The 26,227-nt window shown below is 50.4% G+C and overlaps 8 protein-coding genes across 8 annotated transcripts; 3 read left to right on the top strand and 5 right to left on the bottom strand.

The window, feature by feature from the left end:
* Positions 1 to 1,828: 1,828 nt before the first annotated feature.
* POX_f07608 (uncharacterized protein) lies at positions 1,829 to 4,080 on the top strand (the record flags this gene model as incomplete). Its single annotated transcript, XM_050116403.1, has 5 exons — positions 1,829 to 2,164; positions 2,238 to 3,015; positions 3,077 to 3,099; positions 3,155 to 3,611; positions 3,674 to 4,080. The coding sequence occupies 5 exons, from the start codon at positions 1,829 to 1,831 to the stop codon at positions 4,078 to 4,080; spliced, it is 2,001 nt and encodes a 666-aa protein (XP_049966542.1).
* Positions 4,081 to 6,708: 2,628 nt separating this feature from the next.
* POX_f07609 (uncharacterized protein) lies at positions 6,709 to 7,506 on the bottom strand (the record flags this gene model as incomplete). The annotated part of the gene is made up of 1 exon (XM_050116404.1): positions 6,709 to 7,506. One exon carries the CDS (start codon positions 7,504 to 7,506, stop codon positions 6,709 to 6,711), a length of 798 nt encoding a protein of 265 aa, XP_049966543.1.
* Positions 7,507 to 8,980: 1,474 nt separating this feature from the next.
* On the top strand, positions 8,981 to 12,964 carry POX_f07610 (uncharacterized protein; the record flags this gene model as incomplete). The annotated part of the gene is made up of 6 exons (XM_050116405.1): positions 8,981 to 9,349; positions 9,436 to 9,471; positions 9,533 to 9,601; positions 9,671 to 10,228; positions 10,870 to 11,186; positions 11,242 to 12,964. The coding sequence occupies 6 exons, from the start codon at positions 8,981 to 8,983 to the stop codon at positions 12,962 to 12,964; spliced, it is 3,072 nt and encodes a 1,023-aa protein (XP_049966544.1).
* Positions 12,965 to 13,689: 725 nt separating this feature from the next.
* POX_f07611 (uncharacterized protein) lies at positions 13,690 to 15,352 on the bottom strand (the record flags this gene model as incomplete). Its single annotated transcript, XM_050116406.1, has 5 exons — positions 13,690 to 14,210; positions 14,326 to 14,491; positions 14,613 to 14,755; positions 14,843 to 14,998; positions 15,103 to 15,352. 5 exons carry the CDS (start codon positions 15,350 to 15,352, stop codon positions 13,690 to 13,692), a joined length of 1,236 nt encoding a protein of 411 aa, XP_049966545.1.
* A 2,642-nt stretch (positions 15,353 to 17,994) lies between these two features.
* POX_f07612 (Major facilitator-type transporter ecdD) lies at positions 17,995 to 19,714 on the bottom strand (the record flags this gene model as incomplete). The annotated part of the gene is made up of 2 exons (XM_050116407.1): positions 17,995 to 19,428; positions 19,520 to 19,714. The coding sequence occupies 2 exons, from the start codon at positions 19,712 to 19,714 to the stop codon at positions 17,995 to 17,997; spliced, it is 1,629 nt and encodes a 542-aa protein (XP_049966546.1).
* Positions 19,715 to 21,572: 1,858 nt separating this feature from the next.
* On the bottom strand, positions 21,573 to 21,971 carry POX_f07613 (uncharacterized protein; the record flags this gene model as incomplete). Its single annotated transcript, XM_050116408.1, has 1 exon — positions 21,573 to 21,971. One exon carries the CDS (start codon positions 21,969 to 21,971, stop codon positions 21,573 to 21,575), a length of 399 nt encoding a protein of 132 aa, XP_049966547.1.
* A 544-nt stretch (positions 21,972 to 22,515) lies between these two features.
* On the top strand, positions 22,516 to 23,015 carry POX_f07614 (uncharacterized protein; the record flags this gene model as incomplete). The annotated part of the gene is made up of 2 exons (XM_050116409.1): positions 22,516 to 22,635; positions 22,962 to 23,015. 2 exons carry the CDS (start codon positions 22,516 to 22,518, stop codon positions 23,013 to 23,015), a joined length of 174 nt encoding a protein of 57 aa, XP_049966548.1.
* Positions 23,016 to 24,976: 1,961 nt separating this feature from the next.
* Positions 24,977 to 25,884, bottom strand: POX_f07615 (uncharacterized protein; the record flags this gene model as incomplete). Its single annotated transcript, XM_050116410.1, has 2 exons — positions 24,977 to 25,377; positions 25,746 to 25,884. 2 exons carry the CDS (start codon positions 25,882 to 25,884, stop codon positions 24,977 to 24,979), a joined length of 540 nt encoding a protein of 179 aa, XP_049966549.1.
* Positions 25,885 to 26,227: the final 343 nt, after the last annotated feature.

A 26,227-nucleotide genomic window follows, 5' to 3' on the forward strand; every position in this document is an offset into this window, starting at 1 on the left:
GCCGGAAATTCCCCCCTGACTACAAGTTCCCTTTTATCAAATTTACCCATGAGGTTTTTTCTTAACCACCAAAAGTCCGGGGGACTCCCGGAGAGGGGAACCCCTCCGCGCGCAGACCCGAGGTTGGCCCCGCACCATCAGATTTTGTAGATGTTGATCGTTTCTCCAACTCGTATCAACCAGACCGCATATACGACCGTGGAAGGTTGAATCACACAAGTCATTCAAGGAATCGAATCATCTGTCACACAACCACATCAACCTGTCAATTAGCCTCTGGCCCATGATTTCAATCTCGGAATCGGCTGTCCATCTCTTTTTTTCGTTGCCGTGACCCCTGCCGATGACACCAGATCTGTCAGGCTGACTCTATGCTGTGGTTGCGTGGACCTACGTACGTGCGTGCACATACATGTGACAGCGTCCGACCGTAGGTATTGGAAGCCTCCACCTGCGGGGTATGCGTAGGCTGGTCCTGCCTGGTTCTCAACAGATTCGAACCTATCGGGCAAATAGGCTGATCTCAGGGACTTTAGGTATGTTTTTGCTCACTTGTTGATTTATGCACGCAGAAATATAGTACGCAAGGCTATAAGTACGTGATTTGTCTCGCTTCGAGCTCGCCTTTCGGAGTGGACACGGTCATTTCGTGGAGAGTCCAAAGCATGTAAGGGCGGGACAGACACTGAAATTGTGAATGTCTTTTGCAAATCCTCATCCTGTAGGTGGAGTATGTACTGGTGACGATAGATCGGATTCCAAAGGTCATGACCCACGGGCGTATCTTCTGTTTCCTTAGGTGTAGGTGGGTTCCAACCTGTCGCACTCGGCGGAATCATACTTAACTTTCCCATTCATCTATACCAGGAATCTGTCTATACCCGTGCTTGATCCACATGTCGTTTATGTACAAATTGGAAGATAATACCCTGCCGGCGATCGATGGAAGATTACATGTACCAATAAATTATCAGTGCCAGTCTCAACGCTTTTCAACCTTCAGGTTTTGCCATCCTGGCACATTGCAAAAAGATAAATAAAATGAAACAGAAAGACAAAGAGATTCCTTTGTAATTTGAAGTCAGAACACAGCCGGGCGAAAGTTCGCAGCTGACAAGTGGTTCGGTTTGATCGTGCCTTTACTCCGATGACAAATCTGAAACCGATCCAGCGCCAAGCTTTTTGCGTAAGGTTCTTACATACAGCTTCCCCCCAGCATAACTTCGACCAAAGTTCCATACACGATGAACAGCAAAAGAGAATTTACTATGATCTCTCAAATAGCCATGCAATGAATCGATCGGGCACTCATCGGCCAACTGGAACTAAGTTGGACCTCAACTGCTTGACACTACGAGATGTCATTTCAGGGTGCTCCTCGTGAAGGAATACCCATCTCCATCTTCCGGGCCAATCTCCGCCATGAAAAACACCTCGCGGGCTGATTACTCACGGATTACTTGAAGCCTACCAAGCCGATCCACCATGCCGAGCACCGCTGGATGTCCACTAGGAGATGGCCCTGTAGTTAAGATTTACGCTAATGCAGATTAGATTTCTGAACCGGAAATTTGTGAAGAATCCTCCATGCAGTCTTGTTTGGTTCCATATCCACTAGCCGCACTCTTAAGCTTGATGCTGTCGTGTGTCTGAACACCCAAAGTCAAACACGCCCCACCACGGCCTCGGCGGAACCCCCGTGCGTCGACTCGGAAGAATGCTCTTTAAATGGTATGTCTGGAACAAAGGTAGCGTCTTGAGATACCCCAGACTTTCAGAGACACGCTTCCCCATCGGCTTCGGAACATCGTAACTTCGTGCGACCAAAATGCCAGTCTTTACCGAGCATTCCGCCGCGGCCCGTGACCTGCGTGTTCTCCCATCGTTCGCACTGCCACTGCCTCGACTTGCACCAAATTTCCAACCCGAGAGCACAGATGAACAATACGAGGTTGTTGTGGTGGGAGCTGGCCCAGCGGGGCTCATGCTCGAACTGCTGCTGGCACGATACGGGCTGAGTGACGAGTCCTTGCTCTGTGTGGACTCGAAACCAAGCACGTTAAAATCGGGCCAAGCCGATGGTCTCCAACCCCGTACACTCGAAACCCTGAAATCACTGGGACTGGCCGACGAGATACTCACCGAGGGGTGCCAGATGTGGCAGGTAAGAGATCTGAACATCGTGAGATTCTGCTAGAAATCAGGAAACCCCGGTTGACGGACGGTCGAAAGCATAGGTTGCTTTCTGGAATCCCTCCGTGGACAAAGCGAAGATCATTGAGCGCACATCACTCGTTCCAGATGTGGCGGTTCCAGCACGTTATCCCCACGAAGTCACGATTCACCAAGGTCGAATCGAGCGAATTTTGGAGACAGACCTGCTACGCTACTCCAAACGCGGTGTGCAACGGAACACCAAGCTCATCGGTGTTAAAATCGACGAGGAGGGGAATGCAGACTTCCCAGTGATGGCCGAGCTTGAGACGGATGGACACCGTCGCACTGTGCGAACAAAGTATCTGGTGGGTGCTGACGGTGCTCATTCAGCGGTGAGACGCGCCATGGGGCTGAAACTCGAGGGCGAGTCGCTTGATCACATCTGGGGCGTGATCGATCTCATCGTGGACACCGACTTTCCTGACATTCGTCGAAGATGTGCCATACATTCCCCCGCAGGCTCGGTCATGGTGATTCCTCGCGAGCGTATTGCCTCGGGTGATTATTTGACGAGACTCTATGTGCAGGTCCCGGGCGACTATAAGCCATCGAGTGATCAACAGATATCGGAGAGCTCGAATACTTCTGCCGCAATAGATGCAAGGACTCGTCGTAGTCAAGTGACGGAAACGACCATCTTCGAAAATGCGGCAGCGGCATTTAAACCTTACTTCATTCGTCCAAAGACTGACGAGGCGGTCGATTGGTGGGCGGCGTACCAAATTGGACAGCGAGTCACCGATAGTTTCTCGGTCAAGGACTCGAAGGGGATGAATCGGGTGTTCATTGTTGGGGATGGTAAGTCGTGACCTCCACCTATAGAGTGATAATCCCGTGCTCACACCCTAATTTTCTTCAGCTTGCCATACACACAGTCCCAAGGTATGATGACCTGTAATCAGTTCTTGGAGAATAAAGTCTAATTTTTTATGGATAGGCTGGACAAGGGATGAATGTCTCAATGATGGACTCGTACAACCTGGCCTGGAAACTGGCTTATCGCATTAATGGCTTGATTCCTGAGCCACTTGATGGAGCTCCAGATCCGCTCCTGGACACGTATCAAACAGAACGGCGGAACATTGCCCAGGAGTTGATCGCATTCGACAAGGCATTCTCGTCCATGTTCTCGGGAAAGATTGGCAGCACCGAAGACGGTGCTCAAGGGTTGACACACGAAGAGTTTCTGGAAGTATTCAGTCGAGGCAACGGGTTCACCAGCGGATGCGGTATCGAATACCCCGAGAACATTGCAGTGAATAGGACACCTGAAGGACTCGAGAACCCAATCATCGGTACGAATTATTTGTCTGGAATTTTACGCCCAGGTCGCCGGCTTTTGAATGTGCGCGTCATACGACACGCAGATGGCTGTCCACGGGATCTCCAAGATGGTATGTTCCCCCCCAGATGCCACATGAAATGAGAGGTGACCTGTTTGCTCACAGTATTACAGATTTTGCATCCACCGGCCGATTCCGCATTCTCTGCCTGACCTCTTCGGATCTATTAGAACCGCGAGGGACCTCGTTCAAGACGCTGACTGCACTGGGAGAGATGATTCAACAATTCCCAGATTCACTGGTAGAACAAGTTGTGGTTCACCCCCATCTGCCTCGACCGTTTATGTGGCATGACATCCCGCGTGAAGTCAAAAATTTCTCGGAGATGTCCTTTTACAGTGGACAAGAAAAGGAAGACGTGTATACCATCTACGGAGTTGACCCGAAGAGAGGTGCCCTTGCTGTCGTCCGGCCAGACGGCTACATCGGAACAATTGCAGAACTCGGTGATGTAGTCCGGGTGAGTGAGTTTCTGAGAGGATTGATCAAACGCAAAGAGGAACGCAGGCGTCAACCCTGAGTACATTGTTGGCTTCATGCCCCGAGCTTCTAAAGCATGAAACCGTCTATCACTCTCAGAAAAGGCATAAATTATTGTCACTGGACTGAGCGTACCTTGAGCTCTGCAATATGCTTGTCCTCCTTTTGATGTTCCAGCCCTAAGGCTTTTGCCAGTATTAACAGGGTATATATCCAGTCCTGTAGACGGCGGGGAAAGGCTAGGCGAGATATCAAGTAAGTTCTACGCGACTATCAACTGCCTTCGAACTCTTGTCTCGACGCAGCCCAAATAAGTCAAAGGCGCAATGGCCCTTATGTAGCGCTGGACATGAATACGGAGCAAAGTGAACTGTCCAGCTTCTGACACTCGCCTTCCCGTGCAAATTGGCCCATACAAGTTTAATCTCTGTGCTGCGCATAGCCGTATACTCAGATACAGTATCGCACTTCAGTACCTGAATTCTGAGGCATACACGGAGCCGGGCCGTGACGTGATGTGGACTGTTCGAACGCCGCGGTGGGGAGGTGGCTTGGCGCTAATCCAGATCGGGCATCTATTTCCGCCAAGACTTTTATCCTCCCGAGCTCCACGTTTGGCATCACGCAGAGGGAACGAGAGGTGATGATTCACCCATTGAACTCTACAAGGTTAGGGTGCAATGATTTTCTCTCTACGTCGTCGGCAGAGTGGAGAACAAGGGCTTGTCTGTTTTGATTTCAGCTCGCCATCTTTCAAGCGCCAATTCCTGCGATGAGCGCCAAGCGGGCTTTCATCGGGTTGATGTCCATCTCGCAAACACAAGTCTCAGGTCTAGTGTTTATTATTCTGCCGTCTGACTGAGAAGATAGACAATTATCGCCAAAGCTTCATTGATCGACAACATCTGGTCTCTCAAATATCATGAAGATCAAGCAAAGAACTGTTTGTCAGACTTGTCGCGATCGGAAATTAGGCGTACGCGCTCTCCTTTCTGAGTGATATGTGTTGAGCCCTGTCAAGTTACAAAATATCGACTGACTTGTATACCAGTGCGATGGAAAGCGGCCTGCATGCAATCAGTGCCTGATGACCGGAAAATCATGTCCCGGGTACCGAAGTGACTGGATATTTGTTCACCAGAAGAACAATGGCACGCTGCCAGCCTCAAGGCTGGATCGCCAAATTTTAAGGACCTCACAACAGAGGCGTGGCACCAGTCTCGGGTCCGATACAAGATTTCGCCCTGAAAAGTGTCAACAACCGGGGGTGCAGATGCTCAGACAGGAGCCCCGTTTAGTTTCTCTGTCTCAAGGTCCCGAATGTATGCACACGATTGCAGGAATTGTCAGAACGGGCTTTCTTCCCGAAGTTCTTGATGCCCTGAGCGGTCCCACCTCACAGCCATACCGAATATGTGGCGAGTGGGTAGACGTGCTTCCTTCTCTGCCATGTCTGGCTTCCGACACAACGGTGCTCTCGAAATCTACGCGGGCTCTGGCGACTCTAATCGGCTCTAAAAGAAAGAGCTTATCACCTTCACGTGACGTCGAATCTCCACAAAACTACTATGATGCTATTCATACATTACGTGGACAAATCGCTTCAAAGGGCCTCTCCCTGGAATTGCTACCCGCAATCATGTGTCTTACACTGGTAGAGGTGAGTTGACTTGGGTCTCGTCTACGGGCCCCTGCGAGGCAGTCATTGACCTGTCCTAGCTCATGTTACCAGATTCTGTCCCCGCTCTCCAACTACACCTCAGTGCGGTAGGGAAATTGTTCCAGAGCTATGGACCAGAAGTTTTCCAATCAGGGACACTCCATCGTCTTTTCATAGGCTTCAGGCCAATAATCGTAAGTTTGAAATCAGATCTGACATGGAGGAAATACTGACCGAGCTGCAGATTGCGACAGCCATTTGTGATCGCCAACCCACTTTTCTGGCTTCTGCTAGCTGGATCAACATTCCATTTTCCCATGATAAACCAAGCCCGACTCAACAACTCTACAGTGAAATAGCAACTTTATCGTTGATTCTCTGTCAGATCGATTCTCTGGATTCAGATTCCTCCATCGGTAACGAAATTGCCGCAGGCGAACTAATTCAAACGCTCCTCGAAGCCTGGAGAAGGTTGTGCAATTGGGAGAGCGATTTGGGAAACAAAATCGACTTCTTGGGTCCGCGCCCTATAACCGCTTCGCAAAATTCCTTGAGCTCAACATGGTTCTCGACCATTTCCGAAGCAAACGGAATGACTCATTGCTGGTCTGCCCGCGTCATCTGCTTACTAGAAATCGATAAGCTTCTCCAGAGGCTGCCCAAACATACGATCATTCGCAAAGAGCTGCTGTTGGATATCCCAGCTGATGGGAACCGCTTGGTCTCTTTGATATGTGCCAGTATGGAATACTTGCTTCAAGACGAGATGAAGCTTTTTGGGCCAGCCTCGGCAATTTTTCCAGCTCAAATCGCACATGCCTGGTTTAAAAGACACCGGGCTCGTGACAAAGGTGGCTTAGATCTGCTCAGGGCAATCGTTATACGATTAGTTCATAAGGGGTTGTTGTCAGCACCGCGTCTGATACTTGGCGAAGATTCACTTTAATGCGAGGGATTTTATATCTGAACATTCTTGATAATGACACTTCACTCCTCAGATTATTAAGCTCAGAAGATAGGAATCTTCACTCCACCCTTGAGCCAACGGATCTTGTCACTGATCCCTTCGTCGGCAAAGACCTCTCGCAACTCAGCTCCAAACTGAGTGAAATGAGTCCACGACTCGTAGTGCATGGGAATCAAAACATCGGCTCGAATCTCACGGCACAATTTAGCCGCCGACTTGCCATCCATCGTGATTTGCATCGGGGGTGCACTCAGATCAGCAAAGTTGGGCGCATGCGCATTACCCAAATTCATCACGGCCGCCTGCACATGGTACTGATTCCCAATCTTGTTGAGCTCCTCAAAGTAAACAGTGTCGCCGGTAAAGTAAATCGCATTGGGTAGACCGTCGCGACCAGTTCCAAAGTCTTCCCCCGTAATAATGAACCCGGTACATTCGTTCCCGGGGATGTGCCGAGTCGGAGTCGCAACGATAGTGAATCTCTTTCCAGCAATGATCACCTCGATCTTTTCCCAGGGCTTCATGCCTCGAACTGCCGGTCGTGGAGCCAGTTTCTGCGCTCCATCCATGGTTGTGAAGACGTGGCGTCCGTCCAAAAGTTGACGGCCGAGATCGTCCAGGTTATCGTAGTGATCCTCGTGACTCAGCAGCACTGCATCAATGACCGGCAGTTGATCGAGTTTTAGAGCAGGATCGTCGGACACGGTTAGGGTTGCTACTTCGTTGGACCACGAAGATCCCGCCGGTGAGAAGAAGGGATCGGTCAGGAAATTGACGCCGTTGATCTCCAAGATGGCGGTGGCAGTGCCGATATGAGTAACGTTCAAAGTAGGTGCCATGTTGAAAGGGTACAGATGAAACCCAAAAATATTTTCTAGGGGGCACAAGTTGAAACTTTGCGGGAATGGTGAGCGATGCTGCATTGCTCTCAGCGAGACGGGGATGGGCTATTTATGTCTACGAAACAGCAACGATGTTATGTAAGTCAATTAAAAGTGGCTTATGGAAATTTGACCAATGCTGTTGCACTGTTTGGTGAGATTCTTCTATCAGTTTCGAGGAACGAGCAGGGGCAACGCTTAGTAGTCGCAGTGGCTGACGCCTCGAGTGGTTATCGTGGTCTGCTAGTGCCCGAAATGGTAGTGAATTCCGCCAAGACTGCTCTGCAGGACACTAGGATAGGGCCGATCGCTTATTTTTTGTTTTTCTTTTTTCCAATTGATGACATTGACATCACAACGCCCCAGGATCGTACTAAGACATGGCAAGAAAGCTGCAAAGTCTTTCCTTTGAATGTTTGATGATTGCGTCAACTACCTCGATTGTCAAGGTAGATACCTGACGCCCCGTCCCAATCTTGAAATCGACATTCTTCATTTGTCCTTTTCCTTCAATTTTGAATTGCTAGAATGAGCAAAAGACTCGCGAACACCAGACTTCCCGTCGAATTTCGTAGGTCTCCAATTTTAAGAATTGCGGGTTTGAATCTCCGGGACAACAAGTACCAAAGTTGAACATCGCAGATATTGAGGATTGACAGCTTGAGGCTAGGTGATTTGAAGACTGAATTCGGTCATAAAGTACCACCTATGGCTTCGCCCATCATTTGTCCAATGACAAGATCCGACAAGGTACCCCTGGCACGTGTTGGTGACGAACGAACAAACAAAGTATCTGATCACCAGTTATGCTTTGACTGGTGCTCAGTATCGTTTCTCTCACTGTCTCCTCTGTTTCAAAAATAATAGTAATCAACACTGCGAATGATGAAGGACACCATTGAGGGTGTGACCGGCCTACCAATCTCAATTCGGTCGGTCAAAAACCCTCTTTGCCCAGGTGAGAATGTCTATTCTAGCGAACTGAGCCTGGACAGTACAGAGCGGTCTACCTTATCTGTTCATGAAGATTTAATGAAGTCAGGGTCATTTGAGACACTCCGCGAGTACCTGCTCTTGCCATCCTTGAAATCCTGCCACGGGGCCAGTTTCACTCAATCAATGGACGCATTAAACTGGAGTCTTTTTTAGGAAATCGATGAATGCCAACCGCAGTAGAAGATCAAGATGTACCCTGCCCGGGGCTTTGGGCTATCAGAACGGAACATCCATTCAAAGTAAACAAAGCAGTTGAAGCCTTGGCCCACGGTTCCTCGAAGAAAGAATGCTCAGCCCCAAGTGTCCAACCGAAATCTCCAGGTCAGTCAGGCATCGTTCAAATTCCCGTTCTGCTCCGGCAACTTTGATATCATTGATGATTTCCTTCTTTGATGTTTAGTTTCGTTGCCGCACTCAGCAGTTCCTCACACCAAAAATGCCTTCCAAAGTATCAAACATGGTGACACTGGCTATTTTGGCGAGCTTAATATTCTCAAAAGCTTTTGTACAGGCTTCAGAGAGAAGTACCGACCATGTTACAGCAGCCTCGGCGGCTTTGCCGTCAACCTCGACGGGCAGCGTGACACACACCATCCAAGTCGGATCCAAATCCAGTCCGCACGCTTACGTCCCGCATAGTCTGTCGGCCAACCCGGGCGACATCGTTGTCTTTGAATTTTACCCGACAAATCACTCCGTGGTGAAGGCAGACTTTGGAGCACCATGTGTCCCGGCAAGCGATGGTGTCTTCTTCTCTGGCATGTTCGACAGCTTCAACCTCAAAGATGGACAACTTGCAGGTCCAGTACGTATAAGGCAGTTTCTGCACCGGGAAAGAAATAAGAGAGAGAAAAGACCAGTCTGCTCACAGCTTGGAATTTATTCTCATAGCCGCCTACTTGGTCTTTGATGATTAATGATACTCAAGTAAGAAGAAAGTGCTGTCTTGGTCGATATTGTACCCTTGCTGAGTTCGATGTCTTCGCAGCCAATCTTTTTTTACTGTACGGCCATCGGCTCATGCTTGGAGAACGGGATGGTGGGCGCCATCAATCCCGTAAGTCATCGAATGATCAATGTTGTCTATGCCAAATGAAAGGAACACACTCTTCTCACATTCTGCCAGAATTCAACGCAAACGTATGAGACCCAGTACGAGAAAGCCCTCAAATATTCATATATGCTGGTTCCGGGTCAGTCAATGCCGGCTGAAGGAAGCGAGTCATTGCCCAGCAATTCGACAACAACAACATCAGCAGCAGCAGGAGGCAGCGGCGATTCATCCGGCAATGTGTCTCCTGATATAAGTGCGAGCGGAAACAAAGGATTGAGCGGAGGAGTCATTGCAGGGATTGTCATCGCAGCCGTGTGTTTTGTTGCGATTTTGGTGATACTGTTCTTTGTTCTGGGCCGCAACCGCGTCTACTCCCAGTGGATGTCATCGCAGGACGGGCGAACCGAGCGCACCGCCCGATGGGCAATGGGCAACAGCTTTGGCGCTCCAAAGAGTGAAGTCGAATCCAATACTACAAAGCCATCAGGTACGGACATGAAGTCGGTTGGGATGCCTGATGCCACGAACCAGTGTTATCCGGCCCCAGGATCAATGTCTGGCGATGCAGGATCCGGGACTTATCAACATCCCAACTCGTGGAATTGGAATGGACAGCCGGCTTCGGTCTATGTACAAGGAATCCCCGAGCTTGAAGGAGCTGAAATGGCTCATCACCTGCCAAATAGAAGATTGTGGTCGCTCAGATCACCATAATCTTCAAATTTCAGTCATGTACGGTGGTGAACGACGGCGGACCTGGATTTTCCCTGCTGATACACTTTCGAGACGAGTCTCTGCGAAACGACACTGAATCCTAGCCACAAATCCTGCCTGTCTTTTTTGTCACACTGCTTTTCTTACACCGTTTTTTCTTGATTGTTCGATGATACTTCTCTTTTCATGATATTTCATTAAATTCCATGGGTGGTTTGGCGTGAGGGCCAGATGTGTTGTGATTTCAAAAAAGTATAGGAAAGCACAGGAGACCTCTCCATAGCCATAATCACATGTGGGGGTCACCGCCTCGCTGATTCAAGATTGCTGATTGGGTTATTCTCTAACTCCCGCCTGAGTGAATCCCTCTTCCCTGTGATCACTTTCTTGGTCGCGCCCTTTGGAATCACTGACAATCGCGAGACCAAACCACTCGAGAAAGTGTTGGGAGAGCCTCCTCTGGGAGCTGTGGGTCAAATAAAACTAAAAAAAAATAAAACTAAAAATATACCCACGGCCGCGATAAATTGGCCCAGACTATGACAAGAAACATTCAGCTTGGCCAAAAAAAGGAAGGCATTCCTGAAGCCCAGAAGAAGGCACTGCGAGCCTGGCACCGCGCTCAAGAAAAACGACCTACTCACGCAGCTTCTCGCGAGTGGTTTGAGCGCACATTCAATCGACGGCTTCCGCCGTCAACACTGTCACTGATCTTATCTTCCAAATATGCGTATTTGGATCTCGGCTCGGCGGCCAAGACCCAGCGGCAGCAACCTCCCCAGTGGCCAATTCTGGAGGCGCGTCTGACGGAATGGCTCAAAAGGGCTCGCGAAACGGGTGAAGTGGCCACGGGATGCGATTTGCAACAAGGCTCGTGAGATTTGGCCCCAAATTCCCGAGTACGCCGATCTCGATACCCCGGCGTTCAGTCAAGGCTGGCTTTATAAATTCCGCCAGCGCTTTGAGAAGACTCTGGCCCAAGGACCGCAAAATGATGCCGCACCGGTGGTGCCTGCCAATACTCGGCGGGAGCTGCAAGCCTTGCGCACTTTTGCGGGGGAATTCGCCGAAGAGAACATCTACAATATGGATGAAACAGGCCTCATGTGGCGCAAAGCTCCATTTGACTCACTCATAAGCTTGCCCAATGAGCCCCGGAAAGATCGGGCGCGGGTCTGTTTGATTCTCTGCACTAATGCCACGGGGGCTGATCGAATCCCACTCTGGGCAATCGGTCATAAGGCAATGCCCGAAGCTCTTCGAACGGCCAACCTCAAGGCCATGGAATGTGAATGGCGACATAATAGAAAAGCCTGGGTGGACATTCATATCATGTCCCAATGGCTGCTCATGTTTTACCAACACGTCGGTAGTGAACGACGGGTTTTGTTGCTGCTGGACGACAAACCCACTCACACAGCCGCGATGGAAGCAACACCTCCGCCGAGCAACGTGCACGTTCAGTATTTTCCGATGAATAGCTCAAGCTTGAATGGACGTCAGCCCTTGCGACTGGGAATCACTCAGCATCTAAAGCACCATTATCGAAAGCAATTCTTAAGCTACATGCTTGCCACCTTCAAATTAGGCCAGAGACCCCTCGAGACCATCGGTATGTATCACACGCTCTCTTGGATCACTCGTGTCTGGCGACATGATGTCCCTCATGCGACAATCTACAGAGGATTTCGCAAGTGCTCACTCATCGAACCTCAAACCGACTATTTGCGTGCGGTCAGGTTACCAGACATGACGCAACTGTACGAAAAGGTCATTGCATATAACCAAAGCGGTCATTCTATCCAGCAACTCGAGGAATGGCTCAATCCCGGCGAGGAAGAGATTGCCGATGAGATGGACGAGAATCTTTGGCGCGACCCCAGCATTGATACGTCTGTACTTGATGAATCCATCAATCCACTTCCACCGCAGGAGTTGATTCCATCCCCGGAGGATGCCCTTGCAGGCCTCCGAACGGCGATCCGTTGGATGCTCAATCAGCCAGCGACTACGGTGGATCAGATCAAATCGCTGGAGGCAGTGGAAAAGGTTATGGAGCGAAAGATTCAAATGGACGCTCACCAAGAGCAGCAATATCCTTTCAATGGGAATACGACCCAAGAATCAGCACAAACAGCCGTTCAAGCATCCGCCTCTCAGCCACAGGTCGAATCATATAGTCAACCAGTCACTCGCACACAATCCCAAAGTTGGAATCATCCAATAGATCTCGCTATCACCGATCCACCCACACAATCCTGGCACCCACCAACACGACCAGCCTCCCAGGCACCACCTCTTCCGCCAGGTCAACAACGTCTCCCATCATCCGGCCTCCATACCAACCAAGCTATTCATCCGAATCATCCGCCACAACGCTTCCCAGTCTCAAGATACTCCTATCCACATTCGACTTATGCGTCCAAAGCGGTGGCCCCGCCGCCCGCACTAGGTCCCAATATGCCGCGTGCAACTCGTACCATGATCAGACCTTCAGCCCAAGGCCCGATCCATATTCAATCTGCAACTTCATCCGAGGCATCGACACCATTAGAGACTAGGGAAACATTGGGTGATCAGAGGAGTGGGCAGTCTGAGGAGGGATCGTATCAGCCGTCGGATGACGAAGTCTCAGACGCAGAAATGACATGATATGTGTAGTATCACCCGCGAGTGGGCGGGAGGTTGGCTGTTGTCTTGAGCGGTCTTTTTGTTAATAAAGACCGAAGGAAAATAAATTACCAGAACATCCGCGATAGATTGAGTCTAAGCCAGGGTACAAATTTCCAACCGATACATGGAGTATATTCGGTATATTGAAGGGGTCTACATCCTCGTCGTCTCGTGCGGTGAGTGTTCAGAAGCCAACAGCTCATATATCTTAGTGTCTGTGTTTTTTTCTTTTTCGCTCCAAGCAGGACTGTAACCTCAATCGACACAAATTAAGAATAAACACTTGTAATAGAGGGGGATCAGGATGGGGGAGAAAGTGATGCTAGGGAATTGAGAGCTACCTGATTGATCATCTCTGGTGCTTCGAGCCCATAAGAAGAAAAGGGAGGCACAAGCTCTGACTAAACTCAAGACAGGCCCGGTGGTGAAGAAATAATGTATATACACCGACAGACATAATCGGCTTGATTGGGACGAAAAAGACTTGGGAAATACTAATGTAGTACTTGTATCAACTTGAAACCGCGGTATCGAGAGAGAGAGAGAGAGAGAAAAAGAGTCAATAGGCAACCTCAAATTCTAGACGAGCTCGTCTTGTATAGCCATTCCATTCACCTCAGAACCCAGCAGTCACACAGGACCTCTTTCTCCGGAGATCTAAAACTCTATCTTGCTCACTTCCATCCGCATCAATTGCACAAAACTTAGACAACTGTTTCGCCGCAGGCGTCAACGCTCAGAGATGTAGATCCAGATACACTGGATGATGGAGTCGCGACCAAGGAGAAGGAAACCGCACCGCTGGGTCTCGGAGCACCGCTGGGCTGAGCACCACCCGCACCACCACCACCACCACCACGCATACCAGAATTCTCATTCTCAACACCGCCTTGCTCGGTATAATAAGCCGCCGGAGTCACGGTGGTATCCTCGGTACTGTCCACGCCGACGGTGATCCAGGCGAAAATGCCATCGGACAGGTCATTGCCCAAAAGGACATACTCCATGAAAGGATCGATGGAATCGGCTTCCTGGGCGAGAATGGTATCCTCGGCGTTGGTGGTGAGATCCTGGGTATTAGTAGAATAAGGGGCGGTCTTTTCGACTTGGGTGATGAGATCTTGGTCGAAGAAGAGTTGGCCGACGTGGGAGGTTTTGGAGGAGTAGAGGCCGGAGATGGTGTTGTTTTGGAGGACGGTTGTCTCGTTGACGGGATGGGTGAGGACTGGGGTGGGAGAGATGGGATTGTTAGTTTAATTCGAGAAGGAGGAGGCAAATGGAAAAACCAGTAAAAAAAAAACAAAAGGGAAAGAGTCGGGGATGGATGAATTGAGATGTACCGTGAATATGAGTAGCTCGGCCGGTGTAATGGCCTGGGAAGATGGACTCGAATTGGACGATGCCTTCTTCGTCGCTGGGTTGAATTCCACGGAGAAAGGTTGCGTTCAAGTTGGTGGCGTCGGTGGAATCACCGTTGCCATTTGCTTGAATACCCGAGTATACACCCTGTGATTTGATTAAAAAGAACTAGTAAGCAGTTGAAAAAAAAGGTGGTCAATCCTTTTTTCTTGGGGGGGTTTCTATCCGTTTCACAAGTTCACCGTGAAAGGCGGAAAAAGGGACTTACGGTCGAGTTGCAATGCCAGAGGTCCATGTACATATCAGGAAGAGGTTCACAGGTGTTGGTGTCGATGAGCTGAATGTCCATATAGAGCGGCACACCGGGTTCATCGTCGACGATGTTTCGACGAATGAGTTCACCGCTGACATCTTTTATTTTTTATAAAAGCAGAGTTAGATTGATCAATATTACTCATTTGCAATTGACACTTGAGTTCTCTCAGAGGGAAAACCCACAATAAGGACCCTGGGTAACATCCGGAGCCAAAATGCATGTGGCCTCGGAACCAAACAGCACAGATGCATCGGTCGAGGGAGTAATTCCAGTCAAATTGGATGCGTGCGATGTGCTCAAGACACTATCAAGATCTCGAGCCTTGAGATACTGGGCATCTGTGACCGGTGCCCCCCAGAAAAAGAAAGGGCGTGGAGTCAGTCACCTCGTACAAACAAAAGAGATAGGTCATGAATTTGAAGTAACCCGCTTGGTCACTTACCTCGATTCAAGCCACGGCGACGACGAATCTGTCGAACTGCATGGTGACGACGAGCGATGTTCTTTGCTTCATGTCCACGAGTCTTCAGTTTGGCCGCGCATTGCGACAGGCTGCGGGTTTGGATGCCCGAATTCTGGACGAAGTGGCGGCGCTCGGCCGCTTCAGCCTTGTGGTCATGGCCTGGATGAGCAGCCGCAATTGATGCTAGACCGACAAGGCCAACCGTCATTGCAGAAGTGAAGCGGACCATGATTGACGTCGAAACGACTAGATAATCAAAAAAAAAAAAAACAGACAGAGATGGGCAAATGTGGGAACTTGCAAGTTTGAGAGATCCTTTGATGGATGAGATTTAAGGGCTTTTCGAGATGCGAAAGGCTCTCCATTTATACTGAGGTCATTCCCCAATCTTGCATGATAGAGAGCCGTCCGATGTTCTCGGTCATCACCAGGACTACGCAATAGGGTACCTAGCATGAAACAACTCTATCCCACGAAATTTGCAGCGATTGCGACTGAGTTTCTCCACTAACCATAGCGTGAATACAATAGTCGCACTGTCATAGGTCAAACAGCAGGTTTTCCCCCTGCAAATGAGACAAAGTGTATTTCACATCCACGACAACGCCCCAGGTCCATTAGGCTCCATAACGGGGGGTTAATGACTGCAGCCCACGGCCGCACGACCAGGATCGACGACACTCCCAACAACACAGTCTAGCCAGATGACCAAGCCCTACAAATCTTCCAATTTGCATCTATATCATGAAATACATTGTGGACTCGTGGAATCCAAACAGTCCGTGCACTCACTTACGCAAGCCGAGTCTCAACAACAAACGCCTCCAGGACGCAGCCCGTCTGAAACAGATCAAACCCTCAAAAAAAATGGCCCCAAAGAAAGAATGATACTAAATCGAGGCTTTGCGCTCATCAAGCAAAGCCGAGAATACGAAATCTACCTGAGAATTACTAGAATCGACCTCCTCTCGACGTTGACATACTACACCTGCCCCCCCCCCCCCCCCCCCCCACCTTCCAATGCACACCCAACTTTCCAAATCTCGGCAATTATCGCAACGCAAATAAGTGAGCTTTTTGCCGAGAATCCCTGTCTTGCTCAGTCACCAGCACACGGCAACTCTTGGTCCCGCAATCACATCCAATCCGTCCTTTCGCGGTCAACAACGGGGATGCCAAGACTGCATACGCACGCAAGTCCGGGACGGACGCGTCAACCGAAGTAATGCACGGCCGACGCCCATGGATTCTCAAGAGACCTGTCTGGTTTCTCGGTCAGTTGCCGGTGGTCTAAAATACTCCTTGTCGTGCCGGATGGGGAAATGATCACCACAATTTGTTTGGTGCTCTGCTGCACAGAGGGGGGGGGTGCGCTCAAGCTTTTGCAGAGATGGATAGAGCTTGGCAAGGATGATCACATCAAGTCAATTACATCTGCTCAATTTGGGCTTTTGACGACTGCTCAATTTGTCCTGGTGACTTTCGGCGAAAGGGGAAAAAGAGAAGAAGAAAGAAGTTAAAGACAGAGCGGACCGCTATACGAGGGGAGCGAACCCGCCAAGAAGTGCGAATCGAATCTCGGGCAGGCACGGGAGCTTGGCAACGCTTCAACGAAAAGAGTTGGTGGCGCAGGGGGTTCCGCTTTGGTGGGCTCGGCAGCGGAGGTTTTCCGCGTTGCGTTCTGGTGTAAAATACATACTGTAGAGCAAGTAGAGGAAAGTAGAATGATTGCGCCGAGGAGGAGGTGCGTTTCTTCCTCGTGCATTTCTTGAATATATGGGTGGCTATTTAAAAAAAAAACCGGACCCTTTTGGAGGTTCGTACAAGGTACACTTCAAGGAGAATTTATGAGTCCGATGGTATTTCCAAGATGATTTCATAAGAGTGGACGATGTGGCGGGGATAGTCTAGCTTGAATCTGCGATTACAAAATGAATGAGGTCATTTCCCAATGTATGCACATGTAGTTACTCATATAAACGGAATCTGATTGTAACGACTGGGTTAATTTCTAAAATTGTCTCGGAGTCACTCAAGAATAAGTGATATGTTAAGAGCAACCGGAAGATGTGCATGCAGGTTAAAAGGAGGCCAATAGGCTTGAGTCTACAGGGTTATCCATGATCGTGTCCTGGGAGTAATGAAACGGTGATAGGATGGGGACAGCCCTGTTGAATGAGGGTCAAAGAGAACTCCCGTGGCTGGGTGTTGCTCGTTCTGCTCTGCCCCTCTCGGCTCGCAGTGGACTTGAATTGGTTCAATAGACTATACACAAAGGAGATCTACTGTCGAACTTCTGATGTACTTATTCCTTCCCTTGATAGAGTCGTAGCCTTGTGATCTGAAAAAAAAAACAGTCTTGATAAAGACCATAGTAGCTGACCTCCAAGAGTGAAAACACCAGGGATCTGACCAAACACGAGAGGCGCCCCTGACTACTTTTGTCGATCCAGACGAGCTTGCAATGGCAAAAGCTTCGATTTTGATGTTTATATTGAATGAGCAAAGACGAGTTGAGCAAAGTTCTCTCATTGATTGGATAAAGATTACGGGACATGGAATAAAATCCTCATTAAAATGGTAACAAAATGGCGGCATGCACACGTAAACGCATAAACACCCCTGGTATTTCGCTGGGAACAATCACAACCAGCCAGCACAAAGCGAAGAGGGTATCTTTCAGGTGGATGATGGAAAGGGCAACACCATGGGAAAGAAAAGATCGAGAATCGACAGCAAAAAAAACTCTGTCTGATGATGACCCTTTAAAGAAAAGTTCAAATCAAAGAGACCTTTTTTCGGTTGAACGATCAAGACCCCGATGGAGTCTCGAGAGAATTTCCTCTCCCATTAGATGCATCTTTTTCCAATTTAAGCCTCGACCTGGGTGACGACGGGGCCGTGGGCGACCTTCTCGTTGTAGGTGACGCCCATCTCGTCGGCAAAGGTGGAGTGGGGCTTCCAGCCGGCAGAGGTGCGAGGAGTGGTCTCCTCCATCATCTTGTCGACCTGCTCCAGAGTCAGACCCTTGGTCTCGGGGATGAGGAAGTAGGTGTAGACAAAGGCGCAGGCGCAGAGGGAGCCCCAGATGAAGAAGACCTTGGCACCGAGGTTACCCTGGTCGGCGTCGACAAAGTAAGGGGTGACGACGGCGATGATGCAGTTCCAGAGCCAGTTGGAGGCGGTGGAGATGGCGACACCACGGGAACGGATGGGGAGAGGGAAGATCTCGCCAATGACGACCCAGGCACCGGGACCCCAGGTCACGGCGAAGAAGAAGATGTAGATACAGATGAAGGCGATCATGGCGGAGACAGCCTGGGGGTTGCTGCCGTCGGTGACACCGATGATGGCGACGATGAACTGGCAGACGACCATGCACAGAGCACCCCAGAGGAGGAGGGGACGACGGCCGACGCGCTCAATGGCCCAGAAGGAGATGGGAGTGGAGCAGACGTTGACGATGGTGGTGATCATGCTGAGCAGGAAGGGGTTCTGGATTGTGCCCAGCTGCTTGAAGAAGGTGGTACCGAAGTAGAAGACAAAGTTGACACCGGTCCACTGCTGCATCATCTGCAGGGAGGCACCCAGGACGGTACGGCGAACGTTGCTGTTGGGGTGGAAGATGTTGCCGCGGAAGCAGTTGATCCAGCTCTCAAAGTAGCCCGACTGGGGGATGACGGACATCTCATACTGGTAATTGGCCTCGATCTCGCTCAGCTCGAGCTCAATGTACTCGGAGTCGGGGGACTGGCCACGGATGCGAGCCAGGGCCTGACGAGCGGACTCCTTGTCGTTCTTGCGGATGAAGTAACGGGGGGACTCGGGCAAGAAGAAGAGACCAACACCGAGGATCAGGGCCCAGAGCATCTGCAGACCGATGGGGATGCGGTAGGAGCCCGAGTCCATGCGGTTCTCGGTGGCGTAGTCGACACACGAGGCCAGCATGAGACCGATGGTGATGCAGAACTGGTAGCCCGAGACGATGGCACCGCGAACCTTGCGGGGCGCGATCTCGGACATGTACAGAATGATGATGGCGGAGACGAAACCGACACCAAATCCGGCCACCAGACGACCGGCCACCAGAAGACCAAGGCTGGAGGAGGCGGTCTGCAGGACAACACCGACAATGAAGATGAAGCATCCACCGATGACGGTGGTACGACGACCGAACCAATCAGCCAGGTCACCAGCGAGCAGGGCACCGAAGAAGGTACCAGCGGACAGAATAGAGACGATCAGGGACTTGCGGGAGGATGTGATGGCAAAGGCATTGGGGTCAGTGACGGCCAGGGAAGGGTCCTATTAACAGGGAAGGCCAAGAAAGTATGATTAGTTTGACGAGTTCGGTGTGTCAAAAGTGAGGAGAAAGAGCTGGGCGAATGTGACTTACGAGGTTCTCAAAAGTGGAGATGAAGTACTTCATGCCCAAGACACCGGAGATGTATCCGGAATCATAACCGAAGAAGATACCACCAAAGGCAGCAAAGGCACACATCAGGTAAGTCCTGATGGTGACGGGGGCCTCCAGACGAGTCTCCTCGACATTGTCCCCCGAGGAGGGAGTGACGACAGCACCACCGGGCATTTTCGATAGCCGGGTCTTGTCTTTTCTAGAGAATGGTTGAGCTGGAGGGTCAAGATCTGAACTCGAAAGAGAGCAAAGGGAGATCCGCTCAAAGTTTGCCGATATAGCAAAAGAGCCGAGAGAGATGAGTCGAGGATCACAAGGATGAAAAGAGAAAGGAAGAGAGCAGATCGGGGGGAGAGGAGGATGTTTATATCCTCGTGCTGCTTGGCCATGTGTCTGTGGACACTCTCCAGAGATTTTCCATCATCCCCGGGTCTGGTCTCCCCGTGGAGTTCTCTCCAGATCCAATCCCCAGACCGATGAAAAACCCGGGCAGAGGCGAAAAAAAAAAAACGGAAAATGAATAATCTAGAAATCGTGAAAATGCTAATTTCGATATGGAGCGGGAAAAATCCAATTTGGGATTATGGTATTTTTTTTTTGAGGAGGTGCCTTATTTTTGTTATTTTCCTTTTCCTCTTTTTTTTCTTCTCGTCTTTACTAGAAACCACCCCCTCAAATTGCAGAGACGCCATCCAGATTTGTCCTCAACTGGTCATATCTGGACCATAGTTTCGCTTTTTTTTTTTCTTCTTTTTATTTCACAACGAGTTTTCTTTGGTATCTATTCCCAAACAAGCCAAGGTGCTTGTCATCCTCTCATGTCCATACTCTACGCCCCCGTCCTCTTGTCCAGATTCAGGTTCAGGTTGCCTGGTTCAAGCTGAGCGGAGCTTACGATGGACCCAGAGCTCAAGTTGATACGCGAATCGACTGTCACGATGGTGTGAAGTCGCCCCTCTCGGCTTTGCCTTGTGCCTTCACGGCCGGAGATTCTGCTTGGCCCCAAGCGAGCAGTGCCCGATTGTCGGGTTTTGTGTTGGGCTTGGTTACCGAACAGAAAATTCCAGCATGCTTCCACCGACCAGCGATCCCTTGAAGAGTCAGCTGAGGTCGGAGGCTTTTTTTTTTCTTGCATGCAGCGACAATCTCCCGCGGAAAAGGTGCACGATTTCCATCTATAACATTTTCGCTACTCTGTGGTCGCTATCTTGGACGCTTTGTGTATGCGGATGTTTCATGCTGACCTGAACGGACTTTGGGGGGAAAAAAAACTTCCCATCACCGACAATTTTTGGATACAATTGACTGTGCAGAATATGCTTTGTCCTGTGAGGCGTCTTGGAGAGATGGAAAATAATCGGGCCAAGAGATTCGAGAAGGAAATGAGAACCGGGAAAAAGTCACGCCCAGCCTACGATTGCGGTGCGGCCATGGATCAACCGTTCCCTGTCCTACTGGACTCCAAGACAGGGGACCAGGATAGACTCGTCAAAAGTGGAGTCCCTGTCCTCGTGAACCAGTTGACGGGCTGCAGGTGTTGGCTGAGAAAGCCGGGGAAAGTGTGCAGCGCACACTCCTCGCGGGTTGGAAATCTCGGATCGAAACGCAATAAGTGGGGGGGGGGGGGGGGAAGAGAGAGAGAGGGAAAGAATCTCGCTGGTTGGACGGAGAGTTCGAAAGTGGATGGCAGGGGCAAAAAGGGAATTGCAAATGGAGGAGCCCCATGGGCCATGCGGGTTGACCTCCCCCATCTCTCTTTCTCTCTGTCTCTCTGTCTCTGTCTCTCCTGACTGGTCAGAGGTAAGGTGTGCCTGAGAGGGAAAATGCTACCGGAACAACTTGACTCGGGAGTGGTCACTTAATTCACCATCTATAACTGAGGATTTTGAACGGACCGACTACCATATTGTAGATCAGTATGCGAACGCGGTACCGCTGTCGACAGTAGTAAAGGAGCTAGTTGTACATACCCTCGACGACCCGGTGATGATGAAGTGAGGCATGATTTTTTACCACTTGCCTGTCTGGGTCTCTACAAAACCCCGGTCTCGACGGTCCTGCCTCTGGCCGACCGAGGCAGGTCCATCGAGACCGGGGGCAAGTCTTCCCATGGAATTTGACCATGGCCGTGCTTCCTGCCCGCCCGGATCAGGGATTTCGCGGGCAAACCGGGGTAACGCACCCTCTGAGCTAAACGGGAACAGAGTCCAGAGTCATGCCGACCGAGCCAGTCAGACGCTCGGCTCAACAGGGTGGCTCGTTTAAAGTCTGCCAGCGTTTCTGCGATTCGAGTGGGGTGTGATCCACTCTCGGACCAGTCGTCTGGCTCCAATTGGGATGTGCAGGTTTGCGTTGCTGGAAGAGTGACTTGCACAGGGTTCAAGCCACCCTTGCAGAGAACTCTCCCTCGGCTCGCGGAGACACTCTCCATTTCGGGACAGCTGCTCCGCTCTCGTGGGGATCGGTGATTGGTGAGAGAGAGAGAGACGGAGGAGCATTCTAGACGTGAGCAGCCGAGAACAGAATGTTTCCAGTCCGGCACCTTCTTCAGAGTCCAGACTGGCCATTGACTGGTAACTGCTTATGGCATGGAGGGTTCAGGTTTGCCTACCATTTAGGTCATGCGGATGTATCCATTGTGCCTCGTCCCTCGTTTCCTCAATCCCAGAAGCCTTTTATTTTTTGACCCCAACCTTGTTATACTGCTCGATCATGGATCGCAGCTATGAGTTCTAGGCACAGGCACCCAAGAGAGGTTTCCTCTCTCTCTCTTTATTTTATTTTTTTTCCAACAACGGAAAATGGCGCCCAATGAGAACACTTTCCCTCTTCCTTTTCATGTGGTAGTGACCCCATTACACTAGTACCTTACTACCAGTTCGCTCCCATCCATATAACTTCCGCCTCGACTCCATATTTTTCCGGGAACCCCATGTGTAGCTCGCCCAGATTCTTTCTCGCCCGGCCCGTTCGCCATGGCCCCTCGCTTCTCCCTCGCGCTTCCATCACTGCATTCCGATCTCGGTTACCCGCGTCGCACTTTTGTCCCGTGGCGTCGTGATTCTGGCTCAAGACGTGCCTGGGTCCCGAGTCGCGTGAGCCGAAACACATGAGTCCTTCTTCCCCGCGCGGATGATTCACCCGATTGGAAGTTCACCGGGTCACGTTGTGCAGGTTTAGGTATCCTGGTGAGAAAGAGGAAGAGTGAGAGGCAAAGTGGATGGCCATGTGCGTGTAAGCGATGTCTAGGATCAACTTCGACCGTTACCACGGACTCTTGAAAGAGCACAAACAAAATAATGAATAAAGAAAAAAAAAGGGAGAGAGAGAAAAGTACGTTAGTTACAGATCTGGGGATATGAAGGAGTACTCCTAGCGGACCAATCGCAAAACTCTGTGATGCGCGCCTATGCCACTTTAGTGTCGTACTGTTCGTCGCACGCGAGGAGGACAAGCGAGTCGCTACGACGAGTGATGGTGTGCGTAGGATGAATGATAGGAGATCTCCTACTCTCGGTCATTTCGTATCCTACTGTACAGGGCAAGTAGAACACCTTCCCTCGACGTAACGAGTGACCTAAATCTCCGTCTTCTAGTGGGGGGGAAGGCCTTCCCCTCCCCCTCGGCCCTTGTGTCGCAGGGTGCGCACGCGGGAAGTCAAAAGAAAAAAGATAAAATAAAAAATAAAAAAACATCCAAAAAATAAAACAAGTGCGTTGGGGGAGAACGCCCAAAACTGTTCGTCGAAAATCATTCAGTCATCAAGACCGTCCCCTCCGTGGTGTACCGTGTCGTGTCGTGTGTCGTATCTGAACCCCCTCTCTCCACCTTCAATAGGTAAAAGGTGATACTTTTCATCTCGGTAATCCCCACGACGGATTCTCTCAAAGGCATCACGAGAGGATTTGTCAAGAAATATCACGAGGTGTACTCGTCACCAATGACTGGATTGGGGGGGGGGGAAGGGGAGAGGAATAGCCCAATCTTCCATTTCCATGATGCTATCACAGCTACCAATGACACTTTGATCTCCGCATCGTCCAGTCCCGGTCTGGATTCCTTCTTTGCATGCGCTTGTAAAAAAAAAAACAAAAAAATAAAATAAAAAAAAGACAAAAACACCCGCCTGATGGAAATGAAGACGGGAGAACGACGAATAGGAGAGAAGCTCTTCAAGCGCCCATCGAGATTGGTGGTGGGGAAGAGAAGCGGCCTGAACTTGGGGAGCCAAGAGAGAGAGAGAGAGACGAAGAAACACACTCGTGTGGGCTGATGCTGACTGGCTGGACGGGCTGTGATCCCACATGCCAAATGAAGGGCCGAGATGAGGAGGGGAAGAGAGGGACGAGGTAATTGTGGGGTAAATGAAACCTTGACTGGGATTTGCAAGCAGTGACAAAGTCCGTTGCACGGGTCGAAGCTCGGCTGTTTTTTTTTTCTTTTCTTCTGTTGTTTTTTGGGGGGAGGGGGGCCATTCTGGCAGAGTCGAGATGAAAGAGAGAAAAAGATTCCATCCACATGTCGATTCGTGAGAGGGTACCTGATGGCAGGTTCGGCAGTGCCAACTCTTCAGGTATCACTTTGATATACTGGGATCACAGGGCATCGCCCACATGTTGCCTGATGACTTCCTTCTGGAGTAATCCAGATTTGTATATTCAAATCGTACCATTGTATCTTTACGAGCTCACTTTTTGTCTGGCAATCACGATCCCAGCCGTGCAAGCGAAGGTTCCGATCAGATGGGGACCATTACTCCCCTCCTTCTCTCCTTCTCCTCTTTGCTCTATAGTTCATTCAAAGATCCACCATGTACTACCGCACCGTAGTGCGCAACTCCCTTTTTTCGATCTCGTTTGAGTCCAACCGTCCAAGCAAAGGCGCATCAAGGCGTCATGGCGCATCTCTTGTTCGGATTAATATCGGGGCACACGGTCTTGGAAGATGGGGACGCGCGCAGTTTGACAGGCTGATGGACCGGCGCCTTTGGGACTTGGCGATCCTTGACCTGACTCTGGAGTCTGTCTTTTATTTTTTAATTTCGCTTTTCACTCTTTTTTGATCCTTTTCGGATGAAGCTTCAGGCGACAGCTCAACCCTTCGTTGATCCCCCCTTTCTATCTCCTTGTAAGCCGAGAAAGAAGGGTGATGGAAGGATGAATCGAACGATTTTTAGAAACCATGGCGTTCTTGACCATCTGCGACGGAGGTGGGTGGCTCGTGCGAAGATCCTCTCGATGGGATTGGTGAGATTTGAGGATGAAGTTGAGATGACCTGCCACACGGGAAGGCGGGTGCTTTGGATTCTCATGAGATGAGAGGGGAGGAGTCTACTTTTTTTTACATACTCTCTTTTCTGTTTTGTTCGTCAGTTTCCTTTGATTTCTGGGTATTCTGTGTGCTGTCATGGGGAGGATATCTGGATATCTGATGTAGCTAGTACGAGATGTCCAGTTGGGGTGTTTCCGTGATGATTAGTCCGCTCCTCTCTGGTTTGCATTCCTCTCTACCGTCGACTCCGTACTGTATGTATGTTGTAGAGTGGTCGGTCCGCACAAGCTCCAGGTCCCAGGAGCGCTGCTTCACAGGGTTCATCTGGATTTTCGTCGGGAAAAAAGATCCGGGTCTCGACCTTTCAAGCTCATTTCTCCAGGAGAAGGAGGGGGGCCGCTTTTCGATCTCGTCGGCGTCACCCTTTTGACAACGATACATACGTCGTGCAGGGCTATTTGTCTCCAGGGATTGCTCAGTGCGCGACAATTCCACAAACTGGGATGAGCCCCCCGGGATGCGCACGACAGGGGGGGCGACACCGCAGACGGTATAGTCATACGGCACTAGTCCGAGTTCAGCCAAGAGTATGCACCATTTTGTACTCAAGTGGACACTCTCAACTCTCCTCACGATACCCTGGTCGAACCACGCTTGGACACTAAGTTCTGACCCATGTCCCTTAGTCCGTCGTCCATGCCCAAGGCGGCAAATCCTCCTTTCCTATCGTGGCCATCGGGTCCCCTTTCCCACCTCTCGAGTCGGCTCGGTCCAGGATCCAGGACCACATTGCATTATCATCCTGTCTAGTGTCCGGGCCTCGCTCATCAGGCGGCCCAACTCAAAATAACCCTAATGGGCACTTGGACAAGGGTCAAATGAGACGACACTCGATGACGATGAACCTCCGACCGGCCAGGGTTGATGGACTGACCGGGGGGGTCTATGGTGAAGAGACGGGGGGCGGTTATTCTGTTCAAATCGTCCACATCACGTTGGGGCCCATTGCTTGCTGCGTCCAAGACTTGCCCAGAGTCTAAATCACCGGTCGGACACGCCACGACCGGTTCCATCTGGCTTGGAGGTGTCTTGGACTTTTCTTGGTATCCCATTCTCGTGATTTGGCCGCTCTCTCAGGCCCAACCGAGCCGTCACTGGTCCCCCTTGGCACCACCCGACTAGTCCCGATTCGGCCTCGTGAGGAGGGTCTCGTGAGACAACGTGACCAGACACGAGTGTGCTCGAGTCTCTCCTCAGCCACGCAGGCTCGGCAATCTCTGCCCCTCTCTGTCATCTCCATCGCGCCGTGTCTAGACAGAATCCAACGATGGAACGAAACCACGCCATGACAGCCTCTCCCCCCCCTCTCAGCCCCGGACCACAACCCTACCCTACCAGATATGATTTTTGAATTAA

The sequence above is a fragment of the Penicillium oxalicum genome, chromosome VI (genome assembly GCF_001723175.1).
Source record: "Penicillium oxalicum strain HP7-1 chromosome VI, whole genome shotgun sequence".
NCBI lineage: Eukaryota > Fungi > Ascomycota > Eurotiomycetes > Eurotiales > Aspergillaceae > Penicillium > Penicillium oxalicum.